General features: G+C 40.0%; 1 protein-coding gene and 1 long non-coding RNA gene across 5 annotated transcripts in view; one reads left to right on the top strand and one right to left on the bottom strand.

Annotated features, from left to right (window-relative positions):
• Nucleotides 1–25,390, top strand: part of PPARG (peroxisome proliferator activated receptor gamma) — a 62,465-nt gene extending 37,075 nt beyond the window's left edge. For all 4 annotated transcript variants that reach the window (XM_083603460.1, XM_083603462.1, XM_083603463.1 and 1 more), the window contains 6 exons: nt 392–622; nt 1,306–1,475; nt 2,500–2,638; nt 8,493–8,692; nt 15,250–15,700; nt 24,808–25,390. In XM_083603460.1, coding sequence (XP_083459586.1) covers nt 400–622; nt 1,306–1,475; nt 2,500–2,638; nt 8,493–8,692; nt 15,250–15,700; nt 24,808–25,055 — 1,431 coding nt within the window. In that variant the 5' untranslated portion in view covers nt 392–399 and the 3' untranslated portion in view covers nt 25,056–25,390. The remainder of the gene's footprint in view (nt 1–391; nt 623–1,305; nt 1,476–2,499; nt 2,639–8,492; nt 8,693–15,249; nt 15,701–24,807) is intronic.
• LOC310757890 lies at nt 10,591–16,492 on the bottom strand. The gene is made up of 3 exons (XR_014545544.1): nt 16,357–16,492; nt 15,813–15,863; nt 10,591–10,671 (listed from the first exon to the last, which is right to left on the bottom strand). It is a non-coding gene; the product is annotated as an uncharacterized lncRNA (long non-coding RNA).
• Nucleotides 25,391–25,611: the final 221 nt, after the last annotated feature.

Here is a 25,611-nt window from a genome sequence, read left to right as displayed (position 1 = left end):
GGGTTGGACTAGATGATCCTCAGGATCCCTTCCAACTCTATGATTCAGTTATTCTAACGTACTATATTAGAGGAAATTGCTTTGCAGAAATGTGTATGTTAGGCAAACCTGTATACCAATATGTGTATATTAGTAGAAATTCACTGATGAATTTTCATGAGTACTTCTGATATGCAAATGCAGAGACCTGGACTTTAAAACTGAAAACATTAGAAACTGAAATTGATATATCCGTCCATCTCTACTTTCTGTGCATCCATTTTGCTCATCTTCTTTTTACTACTACTGTTTTCCCACTACATTGATTTTATGTTGGCCATGTTTAATTAAGGAACTATATTTATGTAGTCCCACCCCAAAAAATCTCTCATTCATCTCTCTTTTGTTTCAGGGTTTACAATGGTTGATACAGAAATGCCGTTTTGGCCCATGAACTTTGGAATTAGCCCAGTGGACTTCTCTGGGATGGATGAACACTCGCATTCCTTTGATATAAAGCCTTTCACTACAGTTGATTTTTCAAGCCTTTCTTCACAACATTATGAGGACCTTCCTCCTCTCACAAGAACTGATCAGATGGCTGTTGACTATAAATATGACGTGAAGTTTCAAGAATGCCAGAGTATGTCAGATTTCAAATGTTTGGTTGTTTTTAGCCATTGGGGAGGGTTTATGAAAGCTCTCCCCTTTTGTTTAAACTAAACATTGTATATAGTCTATTTACATTTTTATATAAATGTATATAACTAGGATGTCTTTATTCTGATCAGGCCTACAACCCTGTATGTTTACCTCAGTTGAAACCACTGTTTGAATGAGATATCCAGTTCTGGTTTAGAGGCCAACTATGATTTGTGGCAATTAAAAATTTTCCAGGTTGCATGTCACAGCAAACTATGATTACTGCAGCTATACTTTGCTGTAACATCTAGGCTGTACAAATTGTCAGCCAAGATGTTTACGATCAGAGTGGAGAGGAGAAGATAGAGGAAGAAATGGATGTGTGAGTCTGAGGGCGAAACCATGATTTGGTTATGACACCTGACCTGGCCAGTAGTTTGTCCAAGGCACGCTACTGAGTTAATGACTGAAATGATATTTGCCCCACATGTCCCCAGCTCATAGTTCAGGCTGTTGACCTAATACCTTCTCAATAGCCCTTTGCTAGATGTGGCTGGTTCATAGGTACATTTAATTTATTGCTTGCTAATTGTAACTAGATAGATCTGTTACCAGTTTTGCCTATGTTAACAAGCATTTCAAGATTACAGTTAATTCTCCTTTAAAACTCTTTCTCTTGTTCAGATGAAATCAAGATGGAGCCTCCTTCTCCACCATACTACTCAGAAAAAGTGCAGATGTACAATAAACCTCATGAAGAGACCTCCAATTCTCTAATGGCTATTGAATGCAGGGTTTGCGGAGACAAAGCGTCTGGATTCCATTATGGCGTGCATGCATGTGAAGGCTGCAAGGTAGGCAGTCTTCAGTAAAATTCGTCCCTTTTAAAAAGTTTTCTATCATTTCAAAACATTTATTCCTTTGCTATGATCTGAGATGTGAGATCACACAGCTTCTGATGAGTGAACAGGACATGGAACTTTCACATGTTTTATCTGTTCTAAGCTGATTTCTAAGCTGATTTCAACTAGAAATGCCTTCCATTTCTAGTTGAAATGGAAGCTGAATCGCAATATTCTAAGGAGACAAAATGCATCTTCAGGTAGGAGTTCAACAGAAATAGGAGAGTGTCTCTCATACAGTCAAGGGCCACCAAATAAATAGAAATCACACTTCTCACAAGATGTCCAAAACTGTTCAAGCTATAACATATTTTTTTTTTGTCATACATAGTCTTTCAAATTACAAAAATGCATTTCTTTAAAACAGCGCTGTAAATATTTTTTTTTTAAAAAGGTATAATTTAACCCAACTTGTTTCTCCAAATTACTATTTAGGATATTATTTTTGCAAAGTTACAATCAATAAAATAAACAATTGTTACACATAAAGTCAATATTTTTCCACTATCCTACATGTAACAAGTTAATAACTTGTAGTTGTGTTAATCATAGCTACCTCCAAGCCTGCATGCTTGTAATGGTAATCAGTTCTTTAAAAAAAATGTTTAGGGGTACTCTCATTTTCCTACTCATATTGAAATACTGCCCCTCAATGAGGCCAAACTTAGATTCACAAAATGTTTAGGGGTATGCATCCCCCTGCATCCCCCCAGAAAAAAAACACTGATGGAAACATCCATTGAAACCAAGACAACCTTATTTTAAGTAAATATATTTTATAAAATACTGCACTCTTCTGTTTGAACTTCTGAGCAATGGGTTGTTGTTTGTAATGTGAATAATTTCCCCTTACATATTGTGGCACAGGTATCTCCGGAATAAATGGATAGATGTTCATTTTTACAGATAAGGCAGGAAGCAATGGAAGACTCCTTATAACTAATATTTTCTCCCCATTCCTTCATGCCCATTGAAGGGTTTCTTTCGCAGAACAATCCGGCTAAAGTTAATCTATGATCGGTGTGATCTCAACTGTCGCATTCATAAGAAAAGCAGAAATAAATGTCAGTACTGCAGATTCCAGAAATGCCTTGCAGTTGGAATGTCACATAATGGTGAGAATATTGCTTTCGTCGTCGTCTTCTTCTTCTTCTTCTTCTTCTTCTTCTTCTTCTTCTTCTTCTTCTTGTAGTTTGGCATTATGACATATTTTGATGTATAAACAAGTTGTGTCACCTGCAGTTTCCAAACCATCTTCAGAGGCAGCCCCATGTAAAACACATTGCAGTAATCTAACCTTGAGGCTGCTAGAACATAGACAGCAGAAGTTAGGTTATCCCTGTCCAGATAGGGGTGTAGCTGGGCCCACAGCTGAAGCTGATGGAAAGCACTTCACACACCATTGAAGACATTTGAGCCTCAAGCAACAGTAATGAATCCCGAAGTACCCACAAGCTACGTGTACAAACTTAGGTGTATGGCTGAAAATAAAGAGAGCCCAAGGGCCAGCTCACACAGGCGAATAGTTTCTATGTGACCCCACAGATAGAGCTTTGAGTAGAGAAGAGTATGATGTGAAGTGTTGCTCCTAGGAAACAGTCCCACTGTGGTTACTGGAGCTCTGTTTGAAACCCGGCAATCACAAAAAGTGAAGCAGGACCATTAAGTGCTACTTCACACAGCAGCCCAAGCACAAAGTTCCTTCCAGAAAGAAGAAGAAACATGCTCACCAAGCCAAACAGCTGGTTGAGATCTGCATTTGTCAGCGATATGCTGTTATTTATGTGCCGTGCCTGTTGTACACAAGCAATATTTATCATTCTTTAAGTTCCCATCACTACTGCTGTTTTCTGTTGTTATTGCAACATGGTATCTCAGGCATACATTTAGAAAGAAGCTGTATCCTTCTGTTTCCAATCTAATACATGGAATATAGAGGTTACTAAAAAAAATGGACAGCACAGGTACCACACATTTGGATAAAAAATATATATACTACATGAGCAGTGGACTATATGTCATCGGTGCCTCAAATTCTATCACATATAGCTGTAAATTTGAGTATGGAAGTCTGTGGGGGGAAATTGATTTAGGGAGTTGTAGAAAAGTGGTGGGTAGGAAAGGACTTGAGCATCTTCTCTGCCTCCACCCCCACTATTATGTGTTGAATATCTTCCGTGGGCAACATGTGGTCTTCGAGATGCTGCTGAACTACAACTCTCATCATCCCTGACCATTGGCCTAATTAGCTAAAGTTGATGAGCGTTGGAGACCGACAACATCTGGAAAGATGGTGGTCTTCTACTCCCACCCTTAATGACCACAGTTTTTAGATAGCTTAGTCCTTATTGTTGTGTGAGGTCCAAGCCAAGACGTAGTGTGCTGACGCAGGACAGTTTAAAATACATCCTCTCTGTCCTTTAAGGTTATCTTTATAAATTCATGTGAAAATACCTAACATCAGAATCCTTGAGAGAAGAAATTATAATGAAGATTCTGGAGACTTTCCTTGGCAAAGCCAGATGAAAACAGGAATAGAATGTCATAACATAAAGACTTATGTAATTCAAAGAGAAAAGAATTGCAGGCATGACTGGGAAAATATAGTCAGTGTGGTTTTTGTTATTCTCATAATAAAATGCAGTTTGCTGACGCCAAAAGGAAATCTTAATTTGGTATGCTAATACCAACAAACAAATTGTTATGATAAATATTATCTCAAATATGATTTTGTGTTTTGTTTTTTTAAGGACAAAAACCTTCACAAATATTTTTGTAGAACTTCTTAGACTTCCACTCTTGTTAAGAAAAGCTTTTAAAAGATAAAATCAAATTACACTGACTCCCGTTGAAACCTATGCTTCATACTAGGAATCAGAATGAAAAATGTAGCAATTCTTTAAAAGATTTGGCAGCAGTTTTATATCTCCGTCTCCTTGGTATGATCCAGCAATTCTTGCAGCTGTCTTATAGCTCCCTGTCTTTCAGTGTGGACTGGAGATCTAGGCTGTTTCTTCATCATTGTGAGTGGGAACTAGGTGCTGATGTTTCCCTTGAATATAGGATAAGCTTTCCGCATCATCCAGAGTATTGTCATTGTCATTGTTCTACCATCTGGTGAAGTTTAGTCTAATGCCTGCCCTCCTTCTGCTGTCTACACCCATGTATCATTGATCTAAAGGAGACAGACATGTAGCTGCTGAATTCACAGCTCACCACAACTGTCAACACAAGCCCATCCTGATCAGTATATTGACTGTCAGGATAGACTAGAGCTTAAGGGTGGTAGTCAGCAGTTCAAAAGCATACCAGCATGAGTAGATAAACAGGTACCACTGTGGCGGGAAGGTAAACAGAGTTTCCATGTGCTCTGGTTTCCGTCATGGTGTCCTGTTCCGCCAGAAGTGGTTTTGTCATGCTGGCCACATGACCTGGAAAAGCTGTCTGTGGACAAATGCCAGGTCCTTCAGCCTGAAAGCGGAGATGAGCACCGCATCCCATAGTCGAATTCAACTGGACCTAACTGCCCAGGGGTCCTTTACCTTTAACTAGTCAGCTAACTATTAATCAGGGGCCATTTCTAACTTAGGTCAATTATTTTTAATGAGTCTACTCTTAATAAACATTAGTTGACTACAACCCATGGCATATAATATTACTCCAGACAAAGCTAGCTGTTAAGCAAGTCATGTGGCTGCTGTGAGGATCTGCAACCCTGTTTCAAGTTACCCCATCTCCACTCCCCTGTAGCGGCCCACTTTGCATGGAGAGATCACTCCAATGTTCCTCCTCCTACTCCTCCTCTCTAGCCGGCAAAGAAAACAAACCACAATCCCTGGTTTAGTGTTATGTCCGAGCCAGGGATTGTGGTTTGTTTCACTCCAAGCAGGCTGTGGCCGGAAAGCCAAGAGCAAACCTTGGCTCAGCATGGTAGTTTATTATCAGTACAAGAAACTGTGATCTCTTGTTTGTATATAACAGGGATTATGATGTGTTTCCCTTGTTTGCTAGAGGGCAAGAACAAAGCGGGAGCCTTCTGTGCATTCATAGTAAACTTTTAAGTACTATTACTGTGACATGCAAACACTGTCGTACAACTTACTTATCCTTGTCCCTAAACCAGAACTTTAGCTGCTGCTGTCAAAGGACAAGAAGAAACACAGTATAATAATACTGGAGTAAGTTTTATGTTACATGAAAAGGGAAAGTACAGTACTTGACAATGGATTGCCATTTTCAGCTACAGGCCAGTGCCTTTTGTAATACCAAATGCCACCCTCACTGATAAATACGTCTCCCATTTCATGCTAGCTAGTTATCCAACAGGTTAACTTTCTCCTCACATGCTTCCTATTTATTGTATGTTTTTGCTAGGAAGAGCGAACACTGTGTAAATTGTTTGTGACTTCACTATTCGGAGTTACAAGGATACTGATAAATGTGCTACCTCAGATTTTCAGTGCAAAAATCTCACCACAACATCACACATAGTTAGCAAAATGATAAAATCATAAAAGATCAGACTTTCCTACATTTGTATGGATTAACGCAGGCTTCCTCAACCTCGGCCCTCCAGTTGCTTTTGGCCTACAACTCCCATGATCCCTAGCTAGTAGGACCAGTGGTCAGGGATGATGGGAATTGTAGTCTCAAAACTTCTGGAGGGCCGAGGTTGAGGAAGCCTGGATTAATGTATCAATTCCACTGGGTGTTCAGAAATAGTGTAGCATTGAAACTACTAGTTATTGACTAAAATAAATGATATTCATGACTATTTATAAACAACGGGAAAGTTCTAACAAATTTTCAACTCAACTGTGCCAAAACTCTTATTCATATACCTAACGAACCTGAATATATTGTTGAATACAACAACATAATTTTTACCTGACCATATTTTTCCATACGAGAACTTGCCATTTTAGGGTGATAGCCTGATTGTCTGGATTTTCCATTAGCTATCACATCCTGTCCATCATCTACAGTTGCTTTCTATGACTTGAGAAGGGAAGCCACATGACACAATGCAACTTAAGCTGACCTCCAGCACTTGAGGTTTATAGCACTTACCTAGGAAATTCTCAGATTGTTAAAGGTGTAATGTGCTTTACTGTGAGTTTATTGCAGGCAAACACAGCAGGGCAGCTTAGGAACACAGGGATTGTCAGTTGCCTGCTCTATTAAGGGCTATAAAGCCTAACTACTTGGAAATGTGTGGTAGAAATGAAGACTGTAAATAATACCGTCGCCACTTTTAAGAAGGGAAGCGCACAGCTCTTCAAGATACGTAGAATACAGACAGCTGCAAAACATTCCAAAGTAGCCACACATTGACAATTCCTCACTGTTTTTGGAGCACTAAGACCTCCTTGCAATGGTGGTGCTTCAATGGGAGAAGAGCCGACTTTGCAGGATAAATTGAGGCAGAGGTGCTCAGTGTTTGAAGTGCTGGTGAATGACCCACAACACCACTGTGGCACTCTGCAGCACTACATTGAGAGACATTTCAGCCAGAATATTATAGGTCTTGGTGACCACAAAAACCCTATTGGGTCCAGACATAGCCAACAGACCATGGGTTAGCCACCCCTAGTCTATAGGCTAAGGGCTACATTTTGGTTTCCTATGTCTTTTAATCCAACACTTCAATCACAGACATAATACATGTACAAATTCACCCAGCAAGAACAAAATCAACCTATTTGGATGCTGAGATTTTCCACATGCAGGCTTTGGGGTAATGTATGAGGTTTGAGGATACGCAAGAAACCATTTCTCCCAGCGGCAAAGCGTCAGGCAGCTTGACAATGATTTCTCACTGGCAACTGTTGTTGGCAACTGATGAAATGTATAGGCTGTCTGTGCAGGAGAAAAAGGATACTGCATGCTGGAGTCCAAAGCAAATATCAGTAGGCCATTTATTCAAAGGTTTCTATTGGAAGAAATCGTAGGAGGGGATATTTTCAGAAAGATGTCTAAATTTACACTATACTGAGAGAGCCTCTGCTCCCTGTGGATCTGCTAGGCCCCATTCAGTTCTGATGGTGGTGTGAAGAATTGATCCCCAAAGTACCCAGACTGAAATGGCTGGAGATCCAGGAGGTGCTCCTTCTTAGGAACAGGGTTCACTGAAAACCAACTATGATGGAAATAAATCAGTGTCCATCCCCAGTGACAAGCACTGAAGCGAGCTGCTGATCAAAGTTTTCCTTGTGTTTGGGGACATCAGAGGCTCTTTCCAGGTGTGAGGAAAATGCTGCTTCTGACCCAGCAACATGATGTAACCAAGGGTGTGTTGAGTGCTCACATACTAAAAATAAATATATACATAAAAATGGCCCTTGGAAACTGTGCAAAGTTGCTGTGCAGTGTATAGGGAGATAATGGTGGACACCTCATTTATCAAATGTCTAATCTAGCATACTCCCACAGCCTGACCACAATTCGTCCTCCCACTTTCCTCTCCTTTATTTCAAGAGACTTATTTTCAGAGACGCTTAAGATTCAGAGAGGCTTAAATTTGTTTATTGGTACTGATGTATTGATGTTTGACAGCTCTGATGAAGGCCAGCCTAATCATGAGGCGCTGGCAACACGAGTCACCTGGCCACCCAACTGCCGAATGCATATGCCCTTGAAATGAATTGGAGCCTCTCTATTCAGGCTTCTAGTCGAATGAACAAAATACCTCTAAATTTTCCTTATAACCACAATACTTGTTGCAAGCTTGTGATCTCAGGTTGCCAAGCCCAGGAACTGGTCTATGAAGCCTATCACGGCCTGCACATTTTATGGGTTTATCAATATGTTTCCATTCTTTTTAATGCACTTTCCCCATTTTTTATTTGAAAAGCTGTAGAAGGAGACTTTGCCTATACAAATAGCATTTGCAAAGAGTTTTACAATTGCATGTTAGCTGCGCTTCATTCCTGTTGTAACATTTTCCTTTCCCTGCTCTCCTTTCTTCAGCTATCCGGTTTGGGCGAATGCCACAGGCTGAGAAGGAGAAGCTCTTGGCGGAGATTTCAAGTGATATCGACCAGCTAAATCCCGAGTCTGCTGACCTGCGGGCCCTTGCCAAGCTCCTGTATGATTCATACATAAAGTCCTTCCCGCTAACCAAAGCCAAGGCGAGGGCGATCTTGACAGGAAAGGCAACAGACAAATCGGTTAGTTCTCTCTGCTTCCTATTCTCTTTTTCGGGCAAATGATTTACCATACTAACGGATCAGTATTTTATGTTAGTTTGTTTTTAAAGCCTCCTGCATTTGGCAATTACATCTTTCAAGCTAGGAAACACAGGAAATGTTTTTAGATAGGATAAGTAAACATTATTTGAATAACCTAATAAAATATTTGAATGCAGTACAAGAATGCGAAGGTCAGCATAACCTTTTTGGACTTGCTGAGCCCCACTTCTTCCTGTTCCGTCACCCTGTTTTCCATAGGTTATCTCCCACATTAATCCAGCAGGGCTGTCCAGTAGAGAAGATGCTGTAATACTTATTTCAAACATCCTGAGCATCGTATGCTGCCTATGCAGACCAGGTCCCTAAAGATCCATTCCTAGGCAGATGTCGCTTCTGGCCTTCCTTCCTTGTGATTCATGCTGGTACTGCCCCCAGACTTTTGCAGAGTGTAACACTTTATACTAAAATCTAACATTTATTCTTTCTTCGAATTGTGCACCTTGAGTCAGCTCATGTATTTCTTTTTCCTCACAAGAGAGGTTTTATTTTACTGAGAAAAATCTCTAAAAGGACTGCTCCATTTGTGATCTGAGGCACTGTGTTTGTTCCAGTGGGGTACTCAAGGCTCTGGCCTGCAACAGGCTTCACTCTTGTCTCGACTTAAAAGAAGAGCACAGGCATTTCTACCTCTGGAGCTTCACCCATCATTAAAATTATCCTCTCACGGAGCTCTGGTTATTTCTCACTGCAAGTGCTTTGTAAAACTGCAGGTGCCAAGCACTATGTTAAAACTAGATGCATCTTCCCCCTTCTCTCTCTCACACACACCTTTTCTAAGATAATACTCATTGCTCTGCATAGGTGCATCATCTAAAACAGGCATAGGCAAACTCGGCCCTCCAGATGTTTTGGGACTACAACTCCCATCATCCCTGACCACTGATCCTGCTAGCTAGGGATGATGGGAGTTGTAGTCCCAAAACATCTGGAGGGCCGAGTTTGCCTATGCCTGGTCTAAAATCAAAGGAAGTATATTGCTTAAGGAACATTCACCCCAACCGAGCTTTGGATTTATGCAAGTATAACCAATACAATCAATGACGCAATTAAAACTCGTGATTAATTGATTTAAGATGTACTTAATTGGCTTGCAGCTCGGTATAGGAAAGCCCTTGCTGGCAAGAAAACTCTTCTTGAGCAATACTCAAAGTACTTTTACCACAAAAAACTGCAGTGTTAAGACAAATGGCTTGGGTTTCATCAGGTTTCAAAAACTATTTTGTTTGGGCAGTCATAGTTGTATCTTTAGGAATTATGATTGAGGCTTGGGTTTGTGAAAATATAAATCGGGAGGCTTAGTTTGGTCAGAATCGAGTACAGTCGTGCCTTGGTTTTTGAACAGAATGTGTTCCGGATGTCCGTTCGACCTCCGAAACGCTTGGAAACCAAGGCATGGCTTCCGATTGGCTGCAGGAGTGTCCTGCAGCCAATTGGAAGCCGCACCGGACGTTCGGCTTCCGAGGCAAAGTTCACAAACAGGAACACCTACTTCCAGGTATGCGACGTTCGAGTTTGATTTGTTCGTGAACTAAGCTGTTCAAAAACCAAGGTATGACTGTACAGTGGTACCTCAGGTTACATAAGCTTCAGGTTACATACGCTTCAGGTTACAGACTCCACTAACCCAGAAATAGTGCTTCAGGTTAAGAACTTTGCTTCAGGATGAGAACAGAAATCGTGTTCCGGCAGCACGGCGGCAGCAGGAGGCCCCATTAGCTAAAGTGGTGCTTCAGGTTAAGAACAGTTTCAGGTTAAGTACGGACCTCCGGAATGAATTAAATACTTAACCTGAGGTACCACTGTATACACTTCCAGAGTAAACACTAAATACGTTACCACCATAGCTGCTAGAAGGCTGTGAAAATTTGTGTCCTGGGCTTTTTAGACCCACATACTATCTGAAACGAAAGAGATGCATTGGTTGCCGCGTGTTTATATTTTTCAGCTTTCCTACCCCACTATACAGAGTGTGAGTTAAACTACAGACCCCTTTATTTAAGCACAAACCACCTGCAGAGGGAAAAACCATTAAAGAAAGAATGAATTTTAGCAGGCCAATCCAAGCCTGCAGCCAACAGGTTGACAACCTGCCAACAGAAAATAGTTGGCCTACTCCCTTGCCCTGGCCACACCCAAAATGCGAGTAAGGAGGCCTTCCTGCATTGCCACCACCCAGGACCCTGTAACTCCAGGTAGATGATACTGATTCACCTCGAAAGCAATCCCAATTTTGTCCCTGCATCCCATAGTCTGAAGCAGCAAAGCTCTGTGCCCACCAATGAACCTAAAAGCTGCTGAATGGGGACACTGCACTGAACCTGACTGTTTCCCTTTTGAACATTCCTGCCACAAAAAGGTGAGGAAACTTGTTTTCATCACCCTTTTACTCATTACCAAAAACAAGCAATACAGATTTTTTTTTGTAGTGCCTTGTGATACCTCCCTGTTCTGCATGGGTGTTGCTGTTTGGCTATACAAGCAGCGGTACTAACAAACTGACCACCAGAAATATGATTCTGAAGCCAATGTAAAGTATTAAATGATTCTAAGTAGGCAATGGGAAGGATTAAGGAAATCAGAATCAAAGCACATAACGAAACATTTTTTGTATATAACATCTATTGCTGTGTGTGACTTTACTATATTATAAAACATGGCAGCATTACAATCCACATTATGACACCATAAAACTATTTTAGGCTTATATAGAATATTGTGGATTTCATTGCCCTCTTCCTTTGTTTTACAGAGTCAGTTATGTTAATTTATGCACAGAATTGGCCCTAAACATGTTTGATCATGCCATTACATTTTATTGTGCTGTTGTGTATTGGACAACAGCAGACATTGCAGACTCCTTTGCAACTTTGGAGTATTCAGATGTAAGGGATTGTAAATCAGTATGAGTGGTAGGTGTTTCTTATCTAGATTGCATCTGAATTGCATCTGATTCTTTAGATAGGGTTGGCACAATCCAAACAAAGTTAAGCACTTTCTATGTACCATGGAATAGGGACGGGGGAGAAATTCTGTTTGGTTCACATTTTAATATACCCATAATTTACATACATTTAATTTGCGCACTTTCAGCTTTACATGCTTGGTAAAACAACAACCACCCCAGGCATCCAGGAAAAATACCACCCAAAATTTTGGGTTTAGGCTTGATCCCTGGAACATAATACCTTTGTAAGTTGATGGCTTAGAGTACCTAATTCACACTTCCAGAAGGCATGTTGTACACAAATGATTTGTACAAAAAAGTGGGCATTGGTGGAAATTGTACATCAAAATGTATGCATTAGTGAAAATAACATAAGAAAGTGAAATTCATTGCAAAAGCATATAGGGCAAAAATATGTATATTGTGAGAAATGCACACTAAAATGCTAAAGATTTTTTTGTTGGGCCTTTTTTTAACAAAATAATAATAAACTGATACATATATGTAGCACACCGAATTTAAGACTGGGAAAATGACAAACGTGAGAGAACCCCAAACTCGGCTTATTTGTACCTCCGAATCAATGGGAGAATTAGCATGAGATTAAATCTTCCTGGTTGAAATCATTGGGATTTATTGATGCCTAACAGTGACTGCATTCTGCCCTTGCATAGCAATTCAATCTATGCCCCATATAATCTGATTGTGGCAGACACCAGACCAGGAGCAATAGTACCTGGGGGCAAAGTCCTTTTGGAGCTTGTTACTGCGCCCCCCCCCCCAACATCAATACTGGCTACTCCCATGGGTACTCGGCATTACATCAAAGGAGCATCACAGTTAGTGATGCATACCTCGAATATTAGTTGATACTCTCCTTTCTTCCCCATCTTAAAAATTATTTATTTTCAGCTCAGAAAACCTTTCCACACTGTTCCTAAGGAAATAGTTTGACAACTGAAGCCCAAGTACAATAGTCAATTTTGAAGAACTGTTGTTACATCCCTAATAGCCCTACGGTAGTTATTTTTGCAAGATTTGCAAAAGCTTTCAGGGTTTAGTTTGCCCAAGTGATCTTGTGTTTGGTGAGCCAAGGTGAGCTAGTTAATTTGGACCATGTAAGTGACATTGTGGTGTTTGAACATCATGCTAATGCACTGCTCATGCAATTTATATGGGGTGTGCTCATGTGATCTTGTTTGTCTCTGAACATTGAAGAACCTGCCACCAGGGTAGAATTTACCAGCATAAAACTATAAATGAAAAGACAACCCCCTGTAAAATGGTCTTTCTCAAGCACACTTTAAAAGCACTATAGTAAGAATAAATGCGCTCATTCAGTAAATAATGAGTAAAACTTTTATTATTATTTGTACTGTAATGGACTTTGTGTTCTGAAAACGTCAAAATGTTTACTATGGACACAATTTAAAGTTATGTTCCTCGTTTTAATTGTGCCCACATCTGCGTCACATGTAAATGATTGGTAATGCTCTAGTAGTTTGTGCAGTCTAAAATTACTAAGTAACCAGCCTTTCTCTGGAATGTACTGCTCTCACTGGCTATGGCAAAATAAACTTGCAAGTTACAGAGTCCATTTCAGCCTCTCCAATTTGCACCAGTTTGCATCTTCCTGCTACACCAGCACTGCATGTTTCCTTACTGAATTGAAACATTTATTTAACATTTTCTTGGCTATTGTGAAATATATTTCTTCCATGCTGCTTAGAACAGAGCATCTTATTTAAAAGGTTGCTAACATTTATATCTATATCTTCATCCAAATAACAGAGCAGTGAATAGGAACAGATGTCATTAATGATACGTTGCTTGAGTTTGCTGGAATAGCAACTCAACTTGCTGTCTATAAATGAGAATAATTGTGAATAAGAAAGCCTTGGTTTTTAAATAGTTACTTGGCAGTCCAGTTTAATTAATGTGCTGTGGGTATTGCAGCTGTGCCTTCTCTTTACCATTTGTAACTGTAAGCCCAGTATATTATAGTGGAACAAATGAGTTCTACATATCCATGTTCTTTATTTGATTATCACAAACATAATGTAAAATAGCCATATTTGATCAGATACCACAGAATGTACCTGGTTTAACCTCAGGGACAATAATTTTTCAGTGGTGGCTGAAAAACTACAATTATTCTTAAAGAATATATTCAGAATACTGTAATTACATTGTACCGCAGTGTTCAGTAAGTCTATGGAAACCCAGATTAAATGTTCCCCATGCCTAATGTTTCAAACATATCAATACTTCAGAATACTAAATTCCTCTGTGCATTTAGGATCAGTGGTTTAGGGTGCAACCCTGTACAGAAGATCCACAAGCTATAGGGGCTGTATGAATTTGTGAAAGACCCCCAACATCAGCAGAATATTCAATATACTGCTGGCATGATGGATAAGAATAAGTCTTGAAGTGCTTTAGAGAGCCGAAGGGGATATTTAGAAAATCAATGAGATGTCTCTGCTTGCAGAATCTTCATACTTCCCAAGGTATAGGGAAAATTTATTTATTTAAAAAATGTCCCGTAACCAAGGAAATGAGGTATAGTATTTCTCAGATCCAAAAATGAAATATATAAATATCAGTGTAACTGTCCTACAAAAAGTCCCTGGCCATTGGGACTGTTGAGAGTTGTCATCCAACAACATCTGAGGAGCAATATGTTGGCTATACGTGATGCACATTTTAAGTACATTTAGGACAGTTATGTACTGCGTAACTGATCACATTTATCCTCAGTTATCTAAAATGAAATTATTTCTGTAACCTTGCAATTGTTGCATTTGGGCTGAAATGAACTATTTTGAGGTAGCTGTCATACATTTTCAACTGAGATAATTCGGTCCAGTCTCATCTGTAGTAGTTTCCTAGCTGTTGTTGCTAGACTATGACACTACTGTGAATTTGCAGTTTCTATGCTTTGTAATGTCTGTTTCTAGGGAAAGCCTTTGTACTGCAATTTAAATCCTGGCTTTAAAGAGTGTTAGTTTCTTAATTATCATTCTGGATTCTTGTAAAAAGATTATTTTTTCAGGCTAAAGTAAAAAAAATAAAAATCAACGACAATAATGTGTTTCAAAAATGATTAAAAAAAACAATGTTCTTAGTCTGTTTACTTCTTTTTTTCAAATTGAAGTTTACCTTAAAGGAAACTATGACTTTGTTTAGGTGAACAAAAATCAATTTGTTTTCATGGAGCAGTTTGTAAAGCAGCCTACCTCCAAAAACCTAGTTTCTTTGCAAGCATGGGAAAATGTCATGGCCTGATTTGCTCACTTGCAGATGGTTTAAGCATCCTAACCCCCTTTGCTTTCATTGCTCTCTGAGGCTTTTGACTCCTAAAATTACTCCCCTAAGTATGCCAGTGGAATACATACTCATTCCCTGTCAACTTCTTTCTGTTCTTGAACCATGATTCATCCTTCCTAATTTCCGTGTATCTAGTTTCAGTAGCACAGTGTGTTTTATGTAGGAATGGAGCCTGACAGTCAGCTGTGTTTTCTTTTTTCAGCCATTTGTCATTTATGACATGAATTCCTTAAAGATGGGAGAAGACCAGATCAAGTGCAAACATCTGACCCCCATGCAAGAGCAGAATAAAGAGGTTGCCATCCGCATCTTCCAGCGCTGCCAGTTCCGTTCCGTCGAGGCTGTTCAAGAGATCACAGAATTTGCCAAAAACATTCCAGGTTTTGTAAATCTAGACCTGAACGACCAAGTAACTCTCCTGAAATATGGGGTTCATGAGATCATCTACACACTCCTTGCCTCCATGATGAATAAAGATGGTGTTCTCATTTCCAATGGTCAAGGGTTCATGACTCGGGAGTTCCTGAAGAGCCTCCGGAAACCCTTTTGTGACTTTATGGAGCCCAAGTTTGAATTCGCTGTCAAATTCAACGCACTGGAATTAGACGACAGTGACCTGGCAATATTTATAGCTGTCATCATTCTTAGTGGAGGTAAGTGTGACACAACCATAGTTATCCTTGGGCTGGAGTGAACCTTGAGCCACCATGCATATCTCAGCACACTAGCCGTATAGTTTGCCCTGCAAAGGGCTTGATGCCTTACCTGTTTCTGCAGGAAAGGAAATGGCAGCTGGGTTTACTGAGTCCTGGTAAGCTGCCTTGAGATCCTCATGGTTAACTCTGAAACTATTTGATAAGTAGGCTCTTGCCTTCGAAGGTCCACTTCACACTATGGTCACTTCCACACCATACGTTGAAAGCACATGGCTGCCCCCAAAGTGTCCTGGGAACTTGAGTCTGTTAAGGATGCTGGGAGCAGTAGTTCTCTGAGGGTTCAACTACAGTTCTCAGGATTCTTTGTGGGTAGCTGTGTACTTCAAATGTGCTTTGAATGTATGCGGTTAAATTGACCTGCATATTCCTTTGATTTCATACAGAGGCCACTGGAATCAAAACAGCCCTTTAAACCCTATGGCACACATGATGCAACTGCTGGCATGATAAGTGTTGATGTGGGTAATGGGAAGGAGTGATCCACTAGGCACTGCAGTATCACTTGGAGCAATCTCCCATCACCACACCTGCTTTGGTCACTGTGCTTAATATAAAAGGGTAGGGAAATAAATGAAGGCCAATAAAGCATCTGCCTTTATGAAAGATGAAATTGTCCTTCCTGAGAGGTTAAAAGTATCTTCCAAGATTTCTAGGGATTTCTGTCAGCAGCTGCTCTGGTCTGTATGCAGCTACTGCCCCATGTGGTGAGCTTCTGAACTGTATGTTGCCCATATGCCTAAGCATCTTGGTATCCTCAGGCCTTGTACTGACTGCCTAGCCAAGCTGGCCGTTGGACAGGAAGTAGTATAAGAGGTCTTCCTGTCCAAGTTAACCCTTGCTTGAGCAACAGGTATTCCTGAACTCTGTCATGTTTCTGTGTCCTTTGGCTGCCCTTCAGCCCTGACACCAAGCTGGTTCCTCAATCCTGCCTCCTGGTTCGTTCTAACTACTGTACTGGTTTCATTCCATTGCACCTGGTTTACCTCACTGTTGTGCATGGCCCTCACCTTGACAGCCTCATCACAAAATATAGCATAGGAAGCTACCATATACACCAGGCAATACTATATGCTCGTTTGTTGCCTCCTCAGGCAATAATTCTGCAGGGCCTCTGGCAGAAGCCATTTCATATCACCTGTTACTGATCCTTTGAGCTGCAAATGCCAGAGATTGAACCTGGGATTTTCTACAACTGAATGGCAGTCCCTTGCCACAAGGAGCACCAGCATCCCCAGAGTGAGGGCACTCGTCCCACATCCTCCAAGTGCCGCTGTTGTCCCCCTGAGTTGCATTAGCATTGCTAAGCACAGCCCATCCAGCAAATCCTATGTGCATTCTTCTGTCTCCTTTCCTGCTTCCCAGCTGCATTCGCTATTTTCATGGTTTGACATGCGCCAGGTTTTAAAGGGCTTAATCACTCGTTGGCACTTCTCTCATGTTCACTGTGACGTGTTTTCATTAGACAAACTAAAATCACATTTATTAAGTACATATGCCGTCAGAATATCTTTACTTGAGAAAGGTTTTGGAATAAATTGGTCCCCAAGATCTTTGAATTAACTGACTAAAGGCAAGTGGGATCCCTGCTATATTTCTTGGATAGCTACAATGAAATTTTGAAGCCCAAAGGGGCCTTTTATAATATGAGCCAATGGTCTTGGGAGTGTTTTCCCCATATTAATGAAAAGTCTACAAATGAGAAACATACTGTTAACTCCCTTATTTGCTTTAATAGAATTCAGTATTTGACTGCAAACTGGGATTTGTACAACTTCAGAAATGTTTTGTTTTCTATTAGATAAAGTTATTTTAAATGTTGGCTCCTAGCAGTATAATATAACGCTAAAGTCTTTTGATTAATGTGAGCCTCATTCCCCAACTACAAGTAATATTAATTTGACAAATATAGATAATTATAAATATTAGTACTGAATTACAAAACAGTTCATACTTCAGTCATCGGTGCCTCTGAAGCTGATCTAGTAGCTACAAGTATAAAGTATGTCCAGTTGTACAAATTTCTGATTTGTATATCCCAATACATATCCTTCCTTTGCCTACAAAGGTTTATTTAACTGTCAGAGGTATTTAGCACTTATTAACAGTCTGCACCTTCCTCAAAATACCAAATATTCTATGTGGTATCTCATTTGGCAATTTTTATTTTCAGTGAGCTAGATCTACCTGAGTCAGAGTAGACCCACTGAAGTCAATAGACTACCAGTTTAAGTAATGTTGTTTATCATCCATTCTAATGATATCAAGGGTACACTGGGTGGAATTCTACATAGTGCCCTGCATGTGTGCCTTGTTCCATGCACACAACAACTTAGTTGAATTCTGCCCTTTGTCAGCAGATAACGAAGTCCGTAGGCTTATACTCACCTGCTTAAACATCAACAAGCTTACTGGAAAAAATAAATAAGGTCTGTAACAGAATGAAAAGGTGAGGGAAGAGGTTGAAGGCAACACTTTCTGCTAGAGTATAAAACGTTTTGAAATCCCCTCTTTTTGAAATGAGATTATGTGGAATCCCATCTATTTCATTTGAAGCTTCTAAGGTTTTATGGATGGAGATAGTGGCATTCGGAGTGCGGGGGAATGAGATTACATCTTTCCTCCCACACAAGCCACCCAATGTGCCTGCCCCACCTCTAAGGTCACCAGAAAGCCTGTCACTTCCCAAATGCCATGAATCATTATGGCTGACTATGTAATTTTTTAAAATCTGCAATATTTCTGTCCCAAGTTTCAAAAAGTTCACCAAGTGGTTTGCAGAGTGGAGTTAACACCAATTAATAAAAACTTTTTGAAAACCAAATAATAACATTGGAAAAGCAAGCATCACATTTCTGAGGTCACAATTAAAAATGTGTGTGTTTACCTACCTTTGGTAAGAAAACGTAAGAAGAAGATAGATTAAACTTCCAAGGAAATGCATTCCACTATTTAAATGCCTCCACAAAAAAGGTTGTATTCCTGGAGGGTGACAATTTTGCCTTCTGTGAAGAAGGAATTGATAGCAAATTCTCAGTGACTGCCCTTAAGATTCCTAGGAGTTCATATGGGGAAAGGATTCTCCCTGCATTTAGTCTTGCAGTTATGAAAAATAGCACCTTGATTTATCTTGTAAGCAAAGTTGTAAACAGTGTAGGTATAATATGCCAGTTTCAAAGCTTTTTTTTTGCCAGTCCACACCCAGTAACAGATAGAAATCTTCTCTACAGTACTAACTGTATTCCAGACTGTCTTTCAGATATAATTCACATTACAGTACTCTAGTCTGGACATCACTAGGACATGAATAGCAGTGGCGGTTTCTGGTGAAGTAGCACACGTTCAAGTTTGCAAGTGAAAATTGCAGTAATCACTTGAATAATGTAACACATTAACAAACCACTTTAAAATCCGAGAGAACAAATGGCTTGAAGACTGCAGTTTTAAAACAGAGGTTTTATGCAGAATCTATGTGTGTGTTGTACACACACATGTGTAAAGTATTTATATGCTTAACCTATTTTAAACTGTAGTTTCTTAATCCCTATTTTGTCATTCTGCCAGTACATGAAATGGTTAAAGATTGCTCACAAGCTGGAGGGGAGGAGATGAGAACCTAACGACCAGCAACCACCATCCCTACCTACCTTTTCAAAATTTGTTCTTTTGATCTCATAGAAAAATGAAAGACATTTAATCATATGTACATCTGAGGATAATTTCTTTAAGCCCGAAACCTGATTTGTGCTGTACTCATTATGGTTAAGCACGCAACTGCTGAGTCATGCCTGATTCATACCAGCACTATGATAAGGGTTCTCAGCCAAATACCTATTGACTTTCAGTAGCAATTTCTCTTAGAGATAAGAAATGCACAGTAATTTTGCATGTGTACATGGAACATAAAATCATTCTTATGAACATTTCAGAAGTCAATGATTAACAGAAAGTACAATTAACTCTGAGAAAATGCTGAGGAACAAAAGAGGCTTCCACATTTAGAAAAGACATTCTTCTAACCATTTTCATCCTTTTCAGCCCCACCATTTTGAGCTGTATAGTTAAAACTTGTAGATAATTTGTAGTGGTTCAGATGTCACTTTAATTTTGAAAGCGTTAGCACTGTCGGTAGTTTTAGCCCTCGGTCTTCATGCTTTGTTACCACTGTTCAATTTGCCCTAAAATATTTTGATAACTGTATTGATAAATATATAGGAAGACCCCCGATTGGAGCCCTGGAGAGCCACAACCACCACCAGTCAGTGACAACAATGATCTGGCTTAGTAGAAGGCAGTTTCCTATTTTCCTTTCATAATACTCCAACGTCACTATTCAAATTCCAACTATGTTTCATTAGGGAGGATGGGATCTAAATGGCACTACCCTGCTGACAGACGGCATCCATCATCAGAACAGAAAAGGAACCAATTTTTGGCAACATCTCCTCCTTGAAGGTTCCCATAACTCTTTGAAGCAATGGGAGCAGGCATTGCTCAGGGTTCTGCAGTGGGGAGGAGAAATTGCCCCCATCCCCGTTCTGCTGACAGATGCCTCCTTTCACCAGATTGACACTAACTGGATTCCACCCAATGGGCTGAAAATCATCAAGATTCCCTTCATTCAGTCTTATTTTAGAAAGAACTTGCCTCATTAAAATACTAATTCTTAAGTGAGGCAAACAAATGAGCAATTCTCTAGCTTTTCAGAAACACTGGAAATAGGCTATAGACTTCATGCTTGTTTGAGTTTTATATTGCTGCCTCATCCAGAATCCAGATGTTTCAGGGTAATACTGTAGATTGGCAACCAGATGTTTAAAGCTACACTATCCCCGAAAAGCCAAAATAGTAACATCTGTAAATATTAAGAACTGCCACATCATTTAACTATGAAGAAATACATACTTTGTGACCTTTCATACATAAAGATATATCTAGAAAGGATTGAATAAATTATTATTGATAGTTAATTTTGGAAATGCTGAGATCCCTTCACTCTAAACCTTGATGTAAGGGCAACTAACTGGTGTGGTTACTTGTGGTGATGGCATAGCATTTGCTGTGAACCCTGGAAAGCCACAGATCCTATTAAGCCATATCAGTACAGCCGGTTCAGACAAAGCTGTTCAGACAAAGCTGTGCATACTCCCCTGTTTGTGCCCAATGCATAGGTTGATTAAAGAGCCCTAAAAAGGCTACGCCCCTCTTCTCCATTTAGCTGGATGGTTCAGTAATTGATTTACTTATTAACTTTTGCTTTGCAGTGTGCACACCATAGGTTTGGGTTATCAAGTTGTCATTTCCTGTGGCTAAGTGAGTTTAACAGGTTATACATTAGCAAAAGAGGCAGCAGTAAGTTATTGGCAATTGGTCTCGAACACAAATATTTCCCACAATTATTCATCAGCGTTTGACCATCTTTTCAGCTCACAAGCTTCTAAAATTATAGTTTGCGTGTGTCCCTTAAAATGAAGCGCAACACAAGGCCAGAAATTATGTTGAACAACAGCTTGAAGTTCCCTCCCCTAAGAACGTAAGGCGGATGGGGGGCAAATGAGATATTATTTTAAGGACTGCTGTTTTTGTCAAAAGCTTTATACCAATTTAGAAGTAAATTGCTGGTGACAAAAGATAGTGAAATAATCACACGAGAAGTGAAAAATGTGAGCAAAGGAATGTCAACATGTTTTCATTGCTCCACAATGGAAGGAAATAGGCAGTGACCATATTTCCTAAAGTGAGTCAGCTAAACCACTGGCAGTGTGTAGAACTTTCTATGAAATTTTCTATGAACGTTTGACAGAGATTTTTATTTTGTACAAAATGTTTGAGATAGATAGATAGAGATATATGACAGATGACAGATAGATTGATAGATGATAGACAGACAGATGATAGATAGATAGATAGATAGATGATAGATAGATAGATAGATGATAGATAACTGACATGAGAATATTAAAAAAGAAAATGGCAAGTGCCACCTGTTGAAAAATGTAATTGGGAGGGACCAAAAAGTTGGGGCACAGAATGTGGTGATGGTGCTAAGAGCAAAGGCAGGTTAAATCCCTTCCTAAAAGCTGTTTGGCAGGTAGCTGGAGATGCCCATCTTTCAAACAGCTGACCTGTGTGAAGGCAGCCCTGTATTGGGAAATTTTTAATGTCTGGTGTTTTACCATTTTTTTATGTGTGCTGTAAGCCACCCAGAGTGGCTGGGGAAACCCAGCTAGATGGACAGGGTATAAATAATAAAATTATTATTATTATTATTATTTTGAAAGGTCTCCATGAGCGCAGTCAGGCAAGTCAGTGCAAGAAGTGTGCCAACCATGTTGCCAAGTGCGTCATAAATGATTCCTGCAACCAGCTGCCTTAATAGGACATTGCCAAGCCACACATGCAAGCCTAGTATTGCAATTGTACTGAAAGCCACCACAAGCCTAAGTCTTGGGAAAGACAGGGAAAATGCCAGAAGGCAATAGAATCATAGAATCATAGAGTTGGAAGAGACCACAAGGGCCATCGAGTCCAACCCCCTGCCAAGCAGGAAACACCATCAGAACACTCCTGACATATGGTTGTCAAGCCTCTGCTTAAAGACCTCCAAAGAAGGAGACTCCACCACACTCCTTGGCAGCAAATTCCACTGTCGAACAGCTCTTACTGTCAGGAAGTTCTTCCTAATGTTTAGGTGGAATCTTCTTTCTTGTAGTTTGGAACCATTGCTCCGTGTCCGCTTCTCTGGAGCAGCAGAAAACAACCTTTCTCCCTCCTCTATGTGACATCCTTTTATATATTTGAACATGGCTATCATATCACCCCTTAACCTCCTCTTCTCCAGGCTAAACATGCCCAGCTCCCTTAGCCGTTCCTCATAAGGCATTGTTTCCAGGCCTTTGACCATTTTGGTTGCCCTCCTCTGGACACGTTCCAGTTTGTCAGTGTCCTTCTTGAACTGTGGTGCCCAGAATTGGACACAGTACTCCAGGTGAGGTCTGACCAGAGCAGAATACAGTGGCACTATTACTTCCCTTGATCTAGATGCTATACTCCCATTGATGCAGCCCAGAATTGCATTGGCTTTTTTAGCTGCCGCGTCACACTGTTGGCTCATGTCAAGTTTGTGGTCAACCAAGACTCCTAGATCCTTTTCACATGTACTGCTCTCAAGCCAGGTGTCACCCATCTTGTATTTGTGCCTCTCATTTTTTATGCCCAAGTGCAATACTTTACATTTCTCCCTGTTAAAATTCATCTTGTTTGTTTTGGCCCAGTTCTCTAATCTGTCAAGGTCGTTTTGAAGTGTGATCCTGTCCTCTGGGGTGTTAGCCACCCCTCCCAGTTTGGTGTCAACTGCAAATTTGATCAGGATGCCCTTGAGTCCATCATCCAAGTCGTTGATAAAGATGTTCAATAAGACCGGGCCCAAGACAGAACCCTGTGGCACCCCACTAGTCACTCTTCTCCAGGATGAAGAGGAACCATTGATGAGCACCCTTTGGGTTCAGTCAGTCAGCCAGTTACAAATCCACTGAGTGGTAGCTTAGTCAAGACCGCATTTTACCAGCTTCTTTACAAGAATATCATGGGGCACCTTGTCAAATGCCTTGCTGAAATCAAGGTAGGCTACATCCACTGCGTTCCCTTCATCTACCAGGCTTGTAATTCTGTCAAAAAACGAGATCAGGTTAGTCTGACATGACTTATTTTTCAGAAATCCATGCTGACTATTGGTGATCACAGCATTCCTTTCTAGGTGCTCACAGACTGTTTGCTTAATGATCTGCTCCAGAATCTTCCCTGGTATTGATGTCAGACTGACTGGGCGGTAATTATTTGGGTCCTCTCTTTTCCCCTTTTTGAAAATAGGGACAACATTTGCCCTCATCCAGTCTGCCGGGACTTCGCCTGTTCTCCAGGAATTCTCAAAGATGACTGCCAGTGGTTCTGAGATCACATCTGCCAGTTCTTTTAATACTCTTGGATGCAGTTCATCTGGCCCTGGAGACTTGAATACATCTAAACTAGCCAAGTATTCTTGTACTATCTCCTTAGTTATTCTGGGCTGTGTTTCCTCTGCTGAATCATTTGCTCCAAATTCTTCAGGTCGGGCATTGTTTTCTTTATCGGAGAAGACTGAGGCAAAGAAGGCATTGAGGAGTTCAGCCCTTTCTGTGTCCCCTGTTTGCATTTCACCATCTTCTCCTCTGAGTGACCCCACTGTTTCTTTGTTCTTCCTTTTGCTACGAACATACCCATAAAAGCCTTTTTTGTTGCTTTTAACCTCTCTAGCAAGCCTGAGTTCATTCTGTGCTTTAGCTTTTCTGACTTTGTTTGAATTCCTCTTTGGTGGTTTCCCCCCTTTTCCATTTTTTGTACACATCCTTTTTTTATCTTAACTCGGTTAAAAGTTCTTTAGATAGCCACCCTGGCTTCTTTAGGCACCTTCCATGTTTCCGTCTCATTGGTATTGCCTGAAGTTGTGCTTTTACTATCTCCCTCTTAACAAACTCCCAGCCATCATGAACTCCCTTTCCTTTTAGTATTACTGTCCATGGGATCTCACCCAGCACTTCCCTAAGTTTTATGAAGTCGGCTTTCTTAAAGTCAAGAAATTGAGTCCTAGTATGCTTGGCTGCTCCTTTCCGCTGTATAGTAAACTTCAGAAGAGCATGATCTTCAGAAGAGCATGATCTTCAGAAGAAGAGAATAGTTTGGCAGCAACATCACCTGAGTATATGAACTATGTCACTTCCAGAGAAAATAGCAGGGTTAGCGTCCTCAGGACTCTTCATCTCAGTGCTAGGAGATTCTTTTAACCACCGACCTTCAGAGCAGATTTCAGTAACATTTCTCAGGTGGAGGATATCTCCACGTTCAGCCTCATGCTATTTCCTGTGAAAATCAAAACCTACAAAAATCCCAGCTGAGATGTAATAGAAATCTGAATATTTCAGTGATAATGTGCTTGAAATGCTGTACAAATATGTGGGGTTTTGTCTGTTTTTCTGATTAACGCCCCCCCTGCTGTTTTGTTCCCCTCTTAGATCGCCCTGGATTAATAAATGTGAAGCCCATTGAAGATATCCAAGACAATTTGCTGCAAGCTTTAGAACTCCAGTTGAAGCTGAATCACCCAGAGTCATCACAGCTGTTTGCAAAATTGCTGCAGAAAATGACAGACCTCAGACAGATTGTAACAGAACATGTGCAGCTGTTGCAAATTATAAAGAAAACGGAGACAGATATGAGCCTTCATCCACTCCTACAAGAGATTTACAAAGACTTGTATTAAGGGATGTAGAATTTCTAATCCATTGACATGATGTACGTTGTTCAAATTGCACTACTTCTTTGAGAGGGAAAAATATTACATACTTAAGAAATTACTGTGAAGAAAAAGCATTTTAAAAAGAGAGGGAGAGCTTTTACTATTATAGATCTATTTTATGCCTATTGTTTATAAAGACACATTTACAATTTACTTTTAATATTAAAATGTATATATATATATATATATATATTATATCATTAAATTGTTGACAGTATTTTCCAGATTAAATTTTTTTATCTGTCTTATTTTATAAACCATAATTGCTTGTTCAATCTGATTAAAAAAATATCACTGAAGTTGGTTAACTGTGCAGTGCAATTTTCAGCTTCACATTTCATTCATTCATATATATATATATATATATATATATATATATATATATATAATTTTGCTAGGGAAAGCTCTCTGCATATTTTATGAAGTGATATGCAAACAACAGTTATGGGTTACAGCATTGTCCCAGAAGCCTCAAATTTGATTTCTCAGGCCTGGTTTCTTTTTTTTATCAGTTTTTAAA

Source organism: Podarcis filfolensis, assembly GCF_964270895.1.
Source record: "Podarcis filfolensis genome assembly, chromosome: 2".
In the NCBI taxonomy this organism is placed as follows: Eukaryota; Metazoa; Chordata; class Lepidosauria; order Squamata; family Lacertidae; genus Podarcis; species Podarcis filfolensis.
The sequence above is the reverse complement of the archived record's forward strand: the minus strand, read 5'-3'. Positions and strand labels throughout refer to the sequence as shown.